The sequence below is a fragment of the Tupaia chinensis genome, unplaced genomic scaffold, assembly GCF_000334495.1.
Source record: "Tupaia chinensis unplaced genomic scaffold, TupChi_1.0 Scaffold147433_1, whole genome shotgun sequence".
Lineage (NCBI taxonomy): Eukaryota > Metazoa > Chordata > Mammalia > Scandentia > Tupaiidae > Tupaia > Tupaia belangeri.
This window is the reverse complement of record NW_006207284.1, coordinates 1,060,835-1,079,455: the sequence shown is the minus strand read 5'-3', so window position 1 is coordinate 1,079,455 and position 18,621 is coordinate 1,060,835. Positions and strand designations below refer to the sequence as shown.

General features: G+C 39.6%; 1 protein-coding gene across 6 annotated transcripts in view; it reads right to left on the bottom strand.

Moving 5' to 3' along the window:
* MGAT5 (alpha-1,6-mannosylglycoprotein 6-beta-N-acetylglucosaminyltransferase) overlaps positions 1 to 18,621 on the bottom strand; it is a 387,858-nt gene that overhangs the window by 139,184 nt on the left and 230,053 nt on the right. For all 6 annotated transcript variants that reach the window (XM_006169708.3, XM_014584664.2, XM_006169709.3 and 3 more), the window contains 3 exons: positions 9,524 to 9,595; positions 7,734 to 7,895; positions 2,905 to 3,074 (listed from right to left, as the gene is read on the bottom strand). In XM_006169708.3, coding sequence (XP_006169770.1) covers positions 2,905 to 3,074; positions 7,734 to 7,895; positions 9,524 to 9,595 — 404 coding nt within the window. The remainder of the gene's footprint in view (positions 1 to 2,904; positions 3,075 to 7,733; positions 7,896 to 9,523; positions 9,596 to 18,621) is intronic.

Below are 18,621 nucleotides of genomic sequence, written 5' to 3'. Positions count from 1 at the left end.
TATCTAGTACTTCTCGTATATTATTCTCAAATTTGTGGGCCATTTTCTCAGTCTTCGTGGTGGATTTTTCCAGGCCAGCCATTTTCTCTTCTATATCTGAGATTCTATTTTCTGAATGATCTAGTCTGCTTTTAGTACTTTCAAGGGAGATTTTGACTTCCTATATTATAGACTTTATCTTTAAGAGTTCCTTTTGAGTCTTTTGTAAAGTGTGTAATTCCTCTTTTAGATCTTGCAAGAATTTCCTCATCTCCTCGAACTCGTCAACTTCTTTCTCCTTTCTCTTTAGCAGTGCATTATCTCTCTTTTCTTCCATCTCTGTTAGCTTCGACATTATGAATGCTCTAAATTCCTTATCAGACATTTCCATGATTTTCACCGAACTGTTTGTGGATGAAGAAGAGTTACTCTTTTCCCTTGGAGGAGAGGTATTTTCTTGTTTTCCCATATTTCTTGTGATCCGGTGGTGATTTCTTGTCATCTGATGGATGGTGTGTTTCTTTCAAGTTCTTGAAGTTCAGCCTGAATGTTCAGGAGCAAGCAGACAGAAGTGATCTAGAATCTCTTTGCCATTCTGTTGTGATCGCTGGTGCAGCAGATTCAGTAGATATTGGGGAGTATTTTAACCCTCTTAGTATTTGGATGTTTAGCTACAGTGCTCTTAGATCCATCGCTAGCTCGTTTGCTGGAGGCTGAATTATCAGTAGAAAATCTTCATTCCCTGAAATATCTAGTTTGCTGGAGCCATGTAGAACCTTCTTCTGAAGGCCTGGCCTCTTCTGCTGCTAGGTCGTTTGCTGGAGGCTGAATTATCAGTAGAAAATCTTCATTCCCTGAAATATCTAGTTCACTGGAGCCATGTGGAACCTTCTTCTGAAGGTCTGGCCTCTTCTGCCGCTAGCTTGTTTGCTGGAGGCTGAATTATCAGTAGAAAATCTTCATTCCCTGAAATATCTAGTTTGCTGGAGCCATGTGGAACCTTCTTCTGAAGGCCTCTCCTTCACTCATTTCTTTGAAGTAGCTGTGCTGGGCACTATCTGAGTGCTAAATACACAGTGGTGAACAACGGTCCGTTTTCTGCACTCCCTGTGCTTATGTTTGAGCAACCCCACTTCAATTAGCACTAACAGAATTGTAATTAGTATAATTAATATGTAATATATTAGCTGTAATTATCATAATATTGGCAGCTCCTTCCTACATAATGGTCATCTCTGAATGCCCCGCACCAAAAACCAGCCCACAGAAAGCACTGTATCAGTGACTGCTAAGTGTATGAATGTTTTATACATTGTATATCCAATGTTTTGTTTTGCTTTGTTTTTGTTTATGAGGGTGGTGGAGATATTTTTGACAGGGTCCCATTGTTTGACCATCCTTCTCCAGGCTCCCAGTCAAGATCATAGGCCCTCACCACCATATCCAGACTACTTAGGTTGGACTGGGAACCAGAGCTAGGGTTCCCATGAGGCCTTAGCCTCATGCAATAACAACAGGAAGAAGGCAACAGGAAACAGCCTGTTAAAGATCAAGGGTGATGACTAAGAGTTCAGAGAGCACAAGTTTTAGCATTGAAAGGAGCAATGTTAAGAGCACAGGCTTTGAGGACAGATAGACATGGGGCTCAAATCTTGCCTCTCCCACACATTATCCATGAAGCCTTTTTGGCTTGAACTTCAATTGCTGCATGCAGATGGCAACAGCACCCACTGCCAGGTGCTAAGGACTAAGTAAGATAAAATATGCAAAGTTCTTAGCATCTGGTGCACAGTAAGTGGTCAACAAAAGTTAGCTGTTAATAGTCATCACTGATATTATAGTTGTCATAACTGCTGATAATACTGTTATAACTAAAGTCTTCATCACAGAATTGGCACATGGAAAACAATGGAAAACATTTAAAAATGACAGCTGATAGTATCTTACAGATATGTTGCGGTTATCCCAACACCTGGCCACCAACAAGCAGGTATGGACCTCAGACCGAACACAGGAACTTTTCTAGGTATCAATAACTTGGACAGTAAAGGTAGGACGATGATGGAAACTAACTAAGGGTACTTCGGAAAGTACATGGGGAAATGGAATTAAAGTCCAAGTTTGTCTCAGTGCAAACATGTTGAAATCCATGCATAGGTTTTTCATAATATGCATTTTCCATGAACTTTCTGAAGACCCCATGTCTTATTTTCACACCTCTCTCATCTCTAGAATGTTCAATCATGGTAATTCTTCTAGCAACATTGAACATATTGCAACATGGTAACTTGGCTATTTAGCAGAGAAGTCTCCATGGGCATTTATTCGTCAGGAATGGAGGGGGTCTAATAAGCATCTTTGCTTAGCCAGCTGTGTCAATCTAAAAGGGATTTAGAGAGGAGAGAATCAGACGTGCATTTCAGTGAAACAGAAAACCCAGGCAGAGTTAACAGACGCAGAGTTGAAAGTTGGCTAATTGAAAAAGGATTGGATCAGGGCTTTCAGGAAATTCATTCTATCCAAATTAAATTATAAACAGGAACCTGCCCTGTTTTAAGATTTAGAAAGCCTGATGTGGAGTAGGGAATGGCATGAATTTCAGCAAGAGATAGGGAATTAAGAAAAGTCAATAATGTTTTGTGCTGCAGATGTTGGAAGCACCTGTAATAGCAAAGAATAAGCTCCTTAGTTTGAATTTTCTGGCATTCATTTATGAAGCCTCTGGAGCCTGCAGCTACAATGAAAACATATTATCCTTTTCACAGTGTATGTATTTAGCTCCTGAAAATAATCTTCTTATCTCCTGTTTAGTGAATTATCACTTTCATTTTCCTCCACAAGAAATTACACACTAATAGAGGGCTTTAAGAGTTTACAATTTCTTTTTTGTATTCTGATTTTAAAATTGAAAAGTAATCTCCTTACTCCTTGAGCTCAGCCAGTGAAGCTGAAATCCTAATGTCATGGCCCAGTAAGTACAGAGATGTAATTAAATCACTCCACTGAACTAATTCGCCAAGAGGGCCACCACTGAAAGCTGTCTCTGCAATCTTAAATCCAGATTCCTTGGTCAGGAGTCCCAGGTGAACCAGGACCTAGAAAACAAAGAAGAGGCATTTACTAATTTGCATTGGACCAAGAACAAACTCCAAAATAATGTACCAAAAAGCAATCAACCAATTCCAAAACTACGTTTACATACTAACAAAATCTCGAGGTGGGCTATGCCATTTTTCTAGAGGGTACAAAGAAAGGAAGGGAAGAATTTTCCATTGCTCTTTTAGAGAAATAAGATTATTATTGTGCTTAAGATGACTTTGAACATGAGATATAGGCAATCCTGCTTTTAAAAGGTGTGATGTGTATGTAAAATCAGAATTTAAAGAAAGCATACTAGGACAATCAAATAGCTAAGAATATTGAGCTTTTTTTCCCATGACTGAAATATTTTTAACCTTTACCATGAAAAAAATCTCAAAGACAGAAAACAGACATGACCATAGTATGACGTAATACAGTCAATCCACATGTATTTGCCATGTATTCATAACAGTTATTGATTCAAGACAAATGTTATTTAATCTGCACCCCCTCTCTCATTTTCATCCAAACCGTCTGGGTTATCTTGAAGCAAATTCTAGACTTCACACCCTTTCATCTGTAAATATATCAGTATGTATCTCTAGAGGAAACAAACCTTCATGTAAAAAAATAACCATAACATCACTATCTAAAAACATCGCTAACCTCAGAAAAGATAATGATTCCTTGATACTATTTGATGTGCAGTTAGTGTTTACACTTCCTCAACTGTCCCTTATTGTTTAAGTGCAGTTATGTAAGTGGTCAAAGTGCATACATTCGAATTGCCTCATGTATCCATTACTCTAATTAACTCACATAGTCCCCATTGCTTCTTCTTGGAGGCAGGAGGGCATGGGTTACCCTTTATTCATCAAATAAACTGGTTGTATTTCCAAAACAGTGTCTCACACTGAATTTGGCTGATTAAAATCCCAAGATATTATATAACAGGTCCTTCTAATCCTTTATGTTAAGTTAGGAACTAGATCTATAGACATGAACAAATTCAGATTCAATGTTTTGGGCACTATGACTGCATAGGTAGTACTGTGTACAGTTGTCTTTTGGTACCCATGGGGAACTGGTTCCAGGACACCTTGTGATGCCCAGATCTACAGATGCTCAATTCTTTTACACAAAATGGTGTAGTATCTGCATATAACCTACAATCTATAACCTATATCCTTCTCTGTCCTTCAATCACCTCAAAATACCTACTAAAGTGTAAATGCTATGGAAATAGTTGTTATACTCTATTATTTAGGGAACGGCCAGCAAAAAGTCTGTACATGTTCAGCACAAATGCAACCATCACAGGCCTAACCGCATAGGACACACTGGCAACAAGAGAATATTTTGATCCACAGTTGGTTGAATGCTGAGATGGAGAACCCACAGATATGGAGGGCTTACTATCCTCCCATGGGTGGGAAGAATGGTTATTCTGGTGACTGTGTTCTGGAATGTTAGCAGATACTGAGGATTGCTATCTAAATACATTAATCCATTAGGAGTTGCAAAATGGTGATATTCTAGTATTCCTTCTTCATCTATTAGCTAGAATAATTCTATAAAGAATAGCTACTACCCCTCTTCAACTAGCTGGTAAGCCTGAGGTCTAGTGTACATAGATTAAGACTAATAAATATTTCATGTACCAATTTTCAAAATAACAAATTTGTCCTTTAGCATACTCTAACGATGATCTATGAAGCTTTATTGGTTTTATTTTTTTAAAAAATATTATGAAATCATAGATATAAGCACAATGGTATGTTTCAATAAATTGCAGTGCTCGCCCTAGAGACAGAGAAACAGTGAGAAGGAAAGTGAGAAATCACCACCTGGGGGCTGGCCTCACCACAATCCTTTCTTCTCCATTTTCCTCTGGGGATTATGGGCACACATGCACATGCACTTGGTGTGATTGTCAAGCCACTGGGTCTGGGGCTCCAACTGCAGTTGGCCCTATGGAGTTCAGCACTTTACTCACCACACCACCTGCTGGCCCCAATAAGCCATTTTTCTAAGAATTTCTTACATCACTTAGTGGAAATAGCATTTAGAAATCACAGTCTAGGGTTTGGGGAACTCTAGTTTATCACTGTTCATAGGTCTTCTCAGTATATTACCTAGAATATTGATTTTTCTTCAGAGATAAAATAAATCATGTGTTCATACCAGTATTTCCTATTCAAATTCAGGAATACAGCATCTTTACATAAATTATCCATTCTATATCTGTTATTTCCTGTCTCCCACACTAATAATCTGACTTCTCAAAAACGCTAATATAATTGCTGTACTCATTTGCTTCACCCCAGTATTTGCAATGGATTCAGAATGAAAATATCAATACCAACATGTACTACTTGATCAGTAAAACTTGTCATAAAATATTTTTGTACTCGTTTGTCCTATGATATCCCACCAGAAATGCACAATTCACTGTGTTCTAAAGTCACTAAGAATAGTACTTCTGTGTACTGTATCAAAACTGGATGGATATGTAGTTGACTCATGTGATTTATTTTCCCTATGATTTATAAGTAGGGCTTTGTTTTGCAACTGAATTTTGTTTAACACTTACATAAAATCATTTCAGGACCGAAGCCTCAAAGTATGATGTGGTCAGAGGCCTAGTTTCTATATCCTTGCTTTTTCGCCATTTCCTCCTCCCATTATTTGACCTCTTATTTTTCTTATTGTGATAAAATATACATTATATGACATTTACCATTTTAACATGAACAAGTTAGTAGTATTATGTACATTAACCTCATTATGCAACCATCATCATCAATCTCCTTGATTTTTAATTTTATGGTTTATCTTTTAAGAAAAATAAAAGAAACAGAGTACATTATAATACACTATTTATGTGTGTATACATACATATATAAATTCCCTCTCCCAGGAACTCTATTCTCCACCTGGCTATTTTTTAACCTAATACTATATCTTTTTTTTTTTTTTTTTTGGAGAGGTTTTTGCTATAGGGCACATGCCGTCGCCACAAAGACAGAGAGAGACAGAGAGATAGAAAGTGAGAAATCACTCCCCAAGGGGGATGGCCACACCACAATCCCTTCTCCATTCTCTTCTCGGGATCTTGGGCACGCACGCACACGCGCCCGGCATGAGTTTAAGCCTCCGGGTCTGGGACTCGAACCGCAGTTGACTACATGAGAGTTCAGTGACACAGTCATTACGTTAACTGCGGGTCCCTCCTAATGTTATACCTTAAAGATCACTCCATAGGATTGGACAGAAATATTATTTCTTCTCATAGCAACTGTGTGTTCTTTTATACAGGGCTATTTGGTACCAGAAAGTTCAGTCCTGCTGTCTCATAATCTCTAGAGATCTAAACAAAACTGACCTATCAAACTGTAACTTGGTGTCCTGACAAGTCTATCTGTATTTTGTTTTTCAAAGTCATCACATTAGTCAGATTAGGAATACCAAACTCATTTTACAGTTCTTTTTTAGATGTGGGAACGAACGGTTCCCTTTGCTCAGTTTTGATATTTTTTAACCTAAATCTAATTCTTTTTTTTTTTTTTTTTGGAGAGGTTTTTGCTATAGGGCACATGCACTCGCCACAAAGACAGAGAGAGACAGAGAGATAGAAAGTGAGAAATCACTCCCCAAGGGGGATGGCCACACCACAATCCCTTCTCCATTCTCTTCTCGGGATCTTGGGCACGCACGCACACGCGCCCGGCATGAGTTTAAGCCTCCGGGTCTGGGACTCGAACCGCAGTTGACTACATGAGAGTTCAGTGACACAGTCATTACGTTAACTGCGGGTCCCTCCTAATGTTATACCTTAAAGATCACTCCATAGGATTGGACAGAAATATTATTTCTTCTCATAGCAACTGTGTGTTCTTTTATACAGGGCTATTTGGTACCAGAAAGTTCAGTCCTGCTGTCTCATAATCTCTAGAGATCTAAACAAAACTGACCTATCAAACTGTAACTTGGTGTCCTGACAAGTCTATCTGTATTTTGTTTTTCAAAGTCATCACATTAGTCAGATTAGGAATACCAAACTCATTTTACAGTTCTTTTTTAGATGTGGGAACGAACGGTTCCCTTTGCTCAGTTTTGAAATCAAAACAGTTCATCTAAAGCCACACCACTTAAATCTATGACTAATGGATATAAAATCTTCTCAGCCCAGGGGTACGAAACAGTCTATGCATCTCCTCATAAACTTGAAACTATCTCCAAGGAGCCTAAGCAGAAGCATCAGTCAGACAGAGCTGCAATGGAACTCATGGGCTGCCCAAACCCCACGGTTGACAAACAACAAAAATATGAAATTCTCATGAAGTTCTAAAAGGTTGGACTTAAAGATGGGGGGCGGGGAGGATTTTCCTGATATCCTGAGAAAGACAGGCAGGTAGTTAAAAGGAAAATCTTATAGGCAGAGATTATTCTGCTTGTCTTCACCCAAGAAACTTGTGCCAGTCCCTGCTAAGTCAGAGAACTGTAACTGGGGAAAGAAAAAAATCCAAAAACGGCTGTACAAGAGACTGAGAAGATTCACCCTGAGGGAATATCATTTGAGACATGACATTTCTTTTAGTCTTGTTTCCAAGCAAAATAAAAATTTAAAAGAAAACTGGCATCTGACTGAACTGAATTAATAAGAAACTCACTTTCTTCCGCTTTCTCTTTTCAAGATTCTGCTTTTCTGCCAGGGACTTGATTGCCTGGATCCATGCGTCAGCCATCCTCCGGATCCGCAGTCTCATCCACCGGAATTCTTCATGCTTTTTCATCATACTGTAGAGAATATTAAAATCTGTACGAATGTCCGCCTAGAAACAGAAATTTAATAAAATGAATAGGAGATAAAAAGTCAGAAAGCATAAAGGTTTTCACGATGTGACATTTGGAAACTTGAGAGAGACAGTCAATTAAATCTAGGGCTTCAGAAGTGAGTCTTGTCTGTGGAACAGTTTTTTACTTTGAGGTCCCAGAATTGCAAATTGAAACGGAGGCTCCTGACTGTGGATCGGCTCTGAGGGACATCATTAAAAAATTAGAAATTGAGAAAGGCAGCGCGGTCATTGCAAAGCCCTGAGCTATGTTGAAATGCTGGTTTTACAATGAGCATAGTTGATATACCTTGAAATTTCCTGCACCTAAACTTACTGTGCCACTTAGATCCATGTCATTGGAGCAAACTCCTGGGCAAATTAAAGTCAATCCCCAACAGGTTACCTGACACCATGTAAGTTACCAGAAACCCTCTTTTTGTCACAGAGTTAAACAAGAAAATGAATTTCATCTTCTAGTTTTGTTGCAGTCCAAAATAAAATGTGCTTTCCCAAGGAATCTAATATCTATTTTCCTACCGTAATGGAATAAAATTTAAATTCAGACAATGATTTAAAAATCAGAGAGAATATTCCTATTAATATTCTAAATAATACAGCTGGATATGTCCAGTGATTAGAAGAAGAGAAACATGATAATACCAGTATTTATTTCCCAGAATGTCTCAAACACACTGACTTCATCTTTCAGTAGTTAAAAAAACTCATTTTAAACACTCATCCTTCTCGCTGGCTCAACAGTTTCCCAAGATCCCCAAAGTCTACACACAGGTTGACAAGCTATAGCTCTTCCTAGCGTAATTCTCCGCACTACTTATTTGTGTGCATAGAGTTTTACTGGAACACAGCCATGCCTTTTCATTAGCATATTGCTTGTGGCTGCTCTCTGTGCTACAATGGCAGACTTGAATGGTTCCAACAGGGCCCGTAGGGCCTGTAAAGATGAAAATATTTACCACCTGGCCTTTTACAAAAAAAGTACACCAATCCCTTGTCTACAGAAAAAAGGCACTATCTTTCAATAGGGCAAAAAAACCCATGTGCTGTCCTCTTCCCTACCTCCCTAATCTCTTCTTCAACACAGCTTATCCAAACTCCTAAGGCCTTGGCCCACTAACCTATGTACTACTTCTCAAAAACATCAAGTTCCTACTTCCCAGTGTCAGAGATACCATTCTCTGCTTGATTTTACATGAACTCACTCATCATTTTAAATTCCACTTTCACATTATCATCTTTAGGCAATTTATCTTGACCATTGCAGGCTGAGATAATCTCTTCTCGTAATTGTCACGGGTTTGTATTACAGTATATGTGACAGGCATGGTTGTTATCTGCAATTGTCACCATCATTAGATCACCAAGGGTCTCCATGACTGGTACCAGGTCTTACTCATATCAACAGCCCATCATTTAGGAATGTTCAGAGAGCAGCTCAATAAATAAATACATGCTAACTAGGGGGCCTGAGTTAGATTTCTACAGGGCTGGTGACAGAAGTTCTTCAGTTTAACTCTATCTTAGGTTACAGCTGGCATTTCTAGAGGATTTTGCATGTGTTACTTGGTGTCTCACCTAAATGCCTAGAGCTGTCCAAAACCACTTACCAGTGAGTTATGATCAGCTTCTTCATAGGGATTTTTTGCTCTCCAAGGTAAATGAGGACACCAATTTTCAACCTGAAAAACACAAATTAGTGACACTGAGTATGGTCAATCATCGACGAATTAATTGATGTATCTATAAAGCACAGAGAACTATTCCTGGCACACAATGAGCATGATAGGAATGTGGGCTTTATTATTATTAGCCAAACTCTCATGCTTGCTTGCTAGTGATCTAGATACAGGTGCCCTCTCAGAGAAAATAATAACCAGCAAAGGTAAGAAAGAACATGTAATGACATTTTACATCTGTCTTCCAGAGTACTTTCCAGTGACTGATTCCTTTATCATTTAATCCTTGCGCTTCTACACAGAAGGAGAACAGTCTTATGGCAGAAAGTGAAGAGATTTGAACACTGCCACAGGGGAATGAGAATGTAAAGGTCCCTCTGTGGCTATTTAGCAAGTAGACAGGGATGATTCGTGATCTGCTCTGGCATGTTTGGGAAGGAAATGGGAGCAGTAAAGCAATAGAAGTCAATCATGTGTCTCAGAATTAGGAATGCAACTGATAGTTTAAGGATAATTGGTCAAGCCAGTTCCTTATTTTCTGGCTGTTCACTCAGGTTAGCTCAAGGAACAGGTGATAAAACCCATTAGAGAAAGAGAGAAAAGGAAAAGGGGGGGGGAACCCTCAGTGATATTGGGAGCCATTCTGGAAGATAGACTGTTCTGTAAATGTTCAAGGGTTAAAAGAATTGGGGACAGAGGAAAAAAACAAACAAACAAACAAAAAAAACCACCACCACCACCACCAGATTTTATAGGAATTACTTCAGCAAAGATTTCCAAAGAAAACTAGTCAAATGAACAATTTCTAGTAAAGAAAAAAAAATAAAAATAAGCACTGTGGGGATCAGCTGATAGCATAATGGTTGCGTCGCTGGACTCCCATTTAGTTGACTGTGGTTCGAGTCCTGGATCCAGTGGTTTAAACTCACGTCGGGCACCCGTGCATGCATGTGCAAGATCCCAAGAGGAAAATGGAGGAGAAGGGACTGTGGCATGGCCATCCCCCCTGGAGGGTGATTTCCCACTTTCGGTCTCTCTGTCTCTGTCTTTCTGGTGAGTGCAATGCGCCCTATAGCAAAAACCTCTCAAAAAGAAATAATAATAAATAAATAAGTAAATAAATAAGCAGTGCGTTGAGCAATATTGATGTCTCATCTCTGTATAAACTAGCTATACAATTTCCAGATAGCTCTATTATACATTCACTAATACACAAAGGGACTTCAAAAAGTTTCTAAAAAGTGAAATTAAAGTATGAGTTTATGTTGGTGCAAAAAAATTGATATCCATGCATAGTGTTTTCATAGTATATATTTCTCTTGGAATTTTTGAAGATCTCTTATATAATGAAATAACTAAAGATGGCTCAGAAACAGACATTGGAAATACTTTTTCTATGGCCACTAGCCTAACAAACTTAGCAGAGGAGAAGGACAGAGAATGCCTTTGGAAGGATAACTGAGATCACAGCCTCATGGGCCATAGAGCAGAGTCCAACAAGAGTGTTTGGCCTCGGGGGCTGGACAGTAGCCCAGTGGTAAAATGGTGATGCTCTGTAAGGCTGACCCACATGGGAATCATGGGAACGTTCCACGTTCATATCTGGAGACCTCCCTGAGTACACTGGGTACTAGCCTAAGATCCGGGGTTAGCTGGGGGTTAGATTGGGGGTAGAGGACAATGTCAGGACCCTACTGGGGGTGGTCAGTTTCTCTATCTAACACAATAAACTTAAAAAAAAAGTTTGCCTTCTGATTCTGGATGAGTTTTCAAAGAAACACATCAGTTTTACTAATCTAGAAATTACTCATAACGCATAGTGATTTTTACTATGGCCAAGAATAATTTGCCTGATTTGCACAAAACCATCTGCCACTGCAAATCATCTGAAAGCAACAAGCAGAGGCCAGCAAAGCTTGGGGTAGGGCAGAATCCCTGGAGAAGAAGAATGCAATATTCTCTTTCCTTCTTGTGGAATAAACTTAGACTTTACCATATTTGTGAATGACATCAGAGACTCACAAGGACTCCCCATAAGGAAAGCTGGAACGGTTTTTACTCATAAAAAAGAAAATACTGACTTGCCTTGGCGGCCCATGCTGTAATTACGGGGACCTTGCAGCAGTTTGACCATGAAAGGCAGTACTGGGAGCTCCACAAAGGAACAGAAATAAGGGAAAACAGCAAAGTCTGCAAGTGGAGGAAGTGTCCACTGGTCCCGGTAGCACTGCACACATCTGTACCTCACGTTTTAAGACCAGGCTGAATTATTTAGCTCCAATTAAACTTCTGTAAATTGACTCAATAAAACATTCCAATAAAGTGTATTTATAAAAATGAAGGCTTCAAATGGATTGCAGACTTGATCATGAGACTTTCAATCTGTCCCTCCTCTTCAAACACACACATACACACACACACACACACACACACACACGATAAGGATGACCAAGCAATGTACAGATTTGAAATAAACCTCACGCTAAATAAACAACCAAATTTACACAGCTTTACACAGCAGCCTATCAGGATAAAATATTTCCCCATGAATATTATGACTGGGAAAGATGAAATAAGACTAAATGAAGAAAATCAACTGAAAGGAGAGAGATGAGTGAGATCAGACATTGATAAAGGAAAACAATTCACTCTTCACTCCTTACTTTTTTACCCCAGAAAGAACCTTCCAAGATTCACTCTGATGAAAATACTGTCCAAGGTGATCTTCTAAAATATGACTTCCCTACAGAATCCTCAAGATTGTAATTGCTCTTTGAAACTCATCATTTATCTTAGTTCTTTCTACTCTAAATCACTGGATACTACTTTGCAAGGCTCCAAGGGCATCCCTGCAAAGATGGAAAATAGAGTCGGTCCAATTTAAGTTTTATAGAGAAAATTTCACTGTTACACATACGCTTGTAGTGGTGGAAAAATCAATTATGAACATCTTAAGACTGAATGGGAGGGTGGTTTTTCAGGGTTGTTTTTGTATGCACTGATAAGGATAACTGGTTAACAAAATAATTAAATTATACATAAACCAATTACCCCATGGGGAGAGGAGAAAAACAAAACAAAGTATTTCTTTCTTTCTGAAATCTCCCAGGATTACCAGGATTGGAAGAAAGCCAGCACTGGCAATAATTCCAAGTACTGAAAAAAAAAGCCAGCCCTCAAATGAGCAACATTTTCCTAAGTATGAGCACCATTCGTAACACGGGGGAAAATCTAGCTCAAGGCTAATAACTCGACCTTCTAATCCCTAACTTTGTTTTCCTCTCTGATCTGTCCGAGGTTGTTAGGAAGCTTTGTCCACAAGTTCAGCATCCTAGCAATAAAGCTAGACCCCAGGATGAGCCTCCAGCCCTGGGAGCTGCTCTACTCATATCATTCTCAACAGCTTTCCTCACTAGCTCTCAGGACTCTACTGTTCCACACCTACCTACAACTCCTAATTCTCCACCCTTGGGGCTCTCTTCTTGGGACATGACTTTGTATTTGCCCTCAGTGCAATAATCCACTGACTCTCCTACCTTCCACCCCCCTGGCCTGGGCAAGCCTTGCCCCCAAGCCTTCAGACAAGATAGGAATTGCATGTCCTTAAAAGTAGCCTCTAATTTATGATAGTAGGTCTAGGAATTAAAAACCATCTGAGTTTATGGCGATGTGCACACAACAATCAATAGAGGAGCAGAACCATTACAGTAATAAACCTTCTATTTGAAGGCAAAACTCCTTCGACATGAACTAATCTTTTTAGTGCAGTAGCCTCAGGCCACAGAATGAAGAGGCAGCAAAAAAGGAAGGACAAAGTCTAGCCAGGCTAGGACTTCGGAACATGAATGCACAGTTCATGGAGAAGGCCCTAAAATCCCTCATCTTGAATGAGAAGACATAAAACAGTTTGGGTTTTGACATTCCTCCTCCCGGTGATTTAAACTTCTTTAAACTGCAAAGGTTTTGCAGCTTAATAATGAGCATTACGAATCAAAGCATTCTCCAAGTCCCTGAAAGTCTAACTAGGTCACAGATTTGTTTTTAAGGCCTATAGAATGGACAAGTCATTATATTTAAGGAAAAAGAAATGGCTGGTAGATGCTCATCTAGATCAAGCTGGAGTTCAGGGAACAAAAAGAAGTAATAAAATTATTGCAAAAACAAATAGATTGGATGTGTGTGTGTGTGTGTGTGTGTGTGTGTATGTGTGCACACACACGCATTAGTCAGGTATATAATATGGTGCAACTCTTTGCCATAATGCTCTGATTTTTTTTTCTGAAAGAATATCAATTAGTCTCTGTTACGGTCTCTTCTTCCATGATTAATGTGAAGTGTTTTGTTCTAATGGATCACTGACATTTAGGATTTCATGCTGTATTTTTCAGACGGTAAATGCAATAGAAACTAATGGAAAATGCTTAAGATTCAGATTACCTCTGGAATTATGGTGTTTTGGGTACTTTTCATTGTCTTCTTTTTGTTTGTCTCTATATTATAGTTTTTTTTCTACAATGGGTATTAAATGATAGACTAATTTTTTTAAGGCTTTTGGTATAGTGTGTGCATACTCACCAGAAAGAAACAGAGCAAAACACTGAAAAAGAGAGAAATCATCTCCCAAGAGGGATGGCCACGCCACAATCCCTTCTCCTCCATTCGCCTCCTGGGATTTTAAGCACCCGCACACACACACACAGGTGCCTGGCATGATTCTTAAGCCACCAGGTATAGGACATGAATCTGAACAGACCATGGAATACTCCTTAAGCACCCGCACACAGGTACCTGGCATGATTCTTAAGCCACCAGGTATAGGACATGAATCTGAACAGACCATGGAGTACTCCAGTGCCTTAACCACTATGCTACCTGCTGGCTCAATAATAGACTAATTTTTAAAGGAATTATATAAATATACTATCATTTACTGAAGGCTCTCTGAAAAAAAAATTGCTTGCATTGTATCATTTAATTCCCTGACAGGCTTTATGACATGGGTCCTATTACCATGTTACATGGGAGAAAAACCGAGGCTTAAAAGGGCATTTGCTGAGCTAACTCTACCAGTAAACAGCAGGGCTGAGCAACCTCTAAGATCTGTTACTTCCTTGACCAGGATGCATTAAAGCCACCTCAGGGCCAAGCTTAATGAGGGACAGATGAGCTGTTACATGGAGAATGAGGATTAAACCTGGGATTAGTCAAAATGGATTCTAGGCCCAGGCAGGCCCTGTAGCAGAACAGTTAAGCCTAGGACATAGAAAGCTGGGTCCCCACATCGCTGACCACAGTTGAAATCCCAGCCCTGCTAGCTTTAAAAACATGCCAGGTGTGTGAGCATGTGTGACCAAAATCCTGATGGGATGGAGAAGCGGAGGGAAAGGAATTGCAGTGTGACTATGCCCCATTAAGGGGTGTTTTCTATTTCTCTCTGGCAAACACATGCATCCCCTGTTTTTTTTTTTTTTTTTTTTTTTTTTTTTAAAAAAAAAAATGGTTTTTTTTCCTAATCTTGCAAAAAGGCAGGCCCTGTAGCAGAACAGTTAAGCCTAGGACATAGAAAGCTGGGTCCCCACATCGCTGACCACAGTTGAAATCCCAGCCCTGCTAGCTTTAAAAACATGCCAGGTGTGTGAGCATGTGTGACCAAAATCCTGATGGGATGGAGAAGCGGAGGGAAAGGAATTGCAGTGTGACTATGCCCCATTAAGGGGTGTTTTCTATTTCTCTCTGGCAAACACATGCATCCCCTGTTTTTTTTTTTTTTTTTTTTTTTTTTTTAAATAATAAAATGGATTCTGTACCTAACTCTGCAAATACTCTGGCATCTGACCTTAAACCATTTAGCTTTCAAGTTTTCTCATTAGGAAATGAAGGAGCTGGTATGGGAGACCCTTTCAATTCTATTACACTGTAAGATATAAAAAGAGTGCATTTTATAATATGTCATGCTGTTAGGCAAGTTGATTATACATGGAATCTTCAAAAATTTCATGGAAATGTGTATTACAAAAAAACCATGTAAGGATTTAAATATTTATTGCAAACTAAACTTATGCTTTAATAGAGTTGACTATGTAACTGTTCAACTCCAGTATTCCCATCACACACACACACACACACACACACATTTGTTATACTGATGCCATATCAGATGAAACTACCCATTATGGGATATACTAAAAATTAAATACGAAACATAAAAGGACTCCTCTATCACTTTCGACCTCCACCCACTGCACTTTTTAAAAGGTTCGAAAACAAAATGCAAATGGTGAAAGATATCTACTTATGTCGTTGGTAAGTGGTTCCACCATCTAGACTGCTCCTACGTGCCTGCTCCTGAGTTGCTGAACATTTTAACCCAACTGCTTGCCTGAATGGTGTTATATTAATAGACACAAAGGATAAGAACAAGAGTTACCACGAACTAGGAACAAGACTGAGGATAAACGCTTTACACACATTGCCTCATTTGGTCCTGCAAATGATTTTTTGGGGTTAGGGCTGGTTACCAGGCCGATGAAGATGCTGAGGACAGACCAGACACATCTAAGAACTGAAACGACATCTGCCATACCAGAGAGGAGTGGACTTAATCACTACTCTATATAATCACACAAAGCAAATTTTTGGTCTCTACATTAAAGGAATAGTTTAGCCTTTAATATTAGAGTGGTGGTGCCTAAATCTTCTCTATAAAACCCTTTAAACTGACTCGTGCTGCTCCTACTGTGTGGCAGTACCAACAGTTAACAAGTCTTAGCTCTCTGCCTCCAGCTCCTACCTCTGCTGTTTGTTCTGTGCAGCAAGTGCGATCTTTATAAAGCCTAAATTACGTCACATTCTAGCCATACTCACCCTGCAACAACTTCCCACTGCACTCAGAATAAAACCCAGAATTTGTACCAAGATCCTACCGAATCTGACCCCAGTCCTCATACTCTATGCCTCCTCCTTCGCTTTCTCCAACATAAACCAACCTCCCTTTTCTTTCCTCTAGATCTAGCAACCCTACTAAAATAGGAATTTTTAGTTTGGCTAAAAACATGCCAAGCTCATTCCTATGTTAGTAGAGTTGCTAGATCTAGGAAAAAGAAAAAAGGACACCAAGTTAATGTTAATCTCAGGTAAACAACATTTTGTTTTGTTTTGGTACAAATATGTCTCAAGCAGTGTTTGTCATACATTTATCCTTAAAAAAAAAGAGCTGTTTGCCTGAAATTCAAATTTCATTGGATGTCCTATGTTTTATCTGGTAGCCCCATGTCTCAGGGCATCTGCATTTGCTATTTTTTTTCTGCTTTAAATGCTTCTTTTGTTGTTATTAATCTTTTTTTTCTCCAAGAGAGAAAGACACACCTCGACAAAGTCTTCAGGCCATGAACACTCTCAATCAGCCAGGATTGTTGGCACATGTGCATACCTGGTGTGCCCAGGGAGGTCTGGGGATGCAAACTTAGGACCCCTCCCTCCAATGTGGGTCTAGCTGCGCAAGTGCTATGCCACCACCTGGTCCCTCTGCCTCAAACACTCTTCCTTCCAGAGTGTTCAATGGCTTGCTCCCTTCTTTCCTTCCACATTACACTCAAACATCTCCTCAGAGGCCTTCCCGACCTACTTACCTGGTCATTCTACAGCCTTGCCCTACTTTCTTCTTCCTCGGAGACCCGCCTCTATGGAAATCATTTTTTGTATTGGTTTCCTATTCATTATTTGCTGCCCCAACTGAATGCAAGCACCCTCCTTGAGGAGTGTTATGTCACATGTCCTGTTCATTGCTGCGTCCCCAGCACCTGCCACACAGTAGGTAATCAATACTTGATTACGAATGAATAAATCAAAGACTTGACTGGAGAAGTAAAGAGATTCAAGATAATGACACTCCTTTGATGAGACACTGGATTGTTTTTTATTTTATCAGACCTCGTTAACATACACTGAGGTAGGCGAGGCAGGCTTTTTCTTGACCTCAGTGAGGCAAAACCAGGCTGAAACTCAAGAGGAAGCTTGAAGCCACACTGGTACGCGGTGAGATCCAGCAAGGGGACCAGGCCTTATTTGTTTCCTGTAATTCGGTGCCGCTGCCTCCTGCCAAGGCAGGCAAGAGGATTATGAACACAAAGCATGAAGCCAACTCTGAGCGAGAGAGAGCTGTGGGTGGGAGTCATCCGGGGTAGCTCTGCTCAGGGCCTTAGGAAAGAACCTGAAGAGACACTGCTGCAAGTTTTCCGTGTGCCACAAAACCAGTGGGGTTCTAATCAGAGGATGACACAGTTTCAAAAATCCATCCCAAATGGCTATAGGAGCAGAAAAGTCAATTTTCCTTTACACAGGAGAGGCAGCAAATGAATTCCTCTGTAGGCAGCCTCACAGATAAGACACAGAGGTACTTATACCAACTCTTGCTAAGCACCTTTCCCACTGCACGCAGGCAAAACCAGGCCGGCTTGGCCTGCATCCACATCCAACAGCGAAGGGCCACCCGATTTTAGGAGGTAGTCACATTCTAGAGACCAGGGATGCAATTCCTCATCTTGTTTAATGAGCAATTTTGCCTGGAGCATAGATCCAGGCAAACAATGCTAAATGACAATGAAAATAAAAGATGAGCAAGAAAGCTACATCTGTTGGTATAACTGGCTCGTTCTCTTCCAGGAGTCTCATTGCTCCCTTGTCCTTTCCTACAGATGTACTTTTAGGGACCATTATATTATACCTGTTCACAAATGCTTACGATGTCCTTCATGTCTCATATGTGTCTTTGTATATCTTTGCACTACCAATTTTACAATGACAATTTTTAAAGCTTAGAAAGGTTATGGCTGGGAGAAGTTACCTACTCAGGACAAAGTTATTGCCTACTTAAAAAGATACTTCGAATAGGATCATTCATCTAATAGATACATGTGCCAGCACCACAGCATGCGAGAATAAAAGAGACAAAAATCCCAAGATTACTTTTTTTTTTTTTGGAGAGGTTTGTTTTTTTTTTTTTTTTTTTTTTTTTTTTTTTTTTTTTTTTT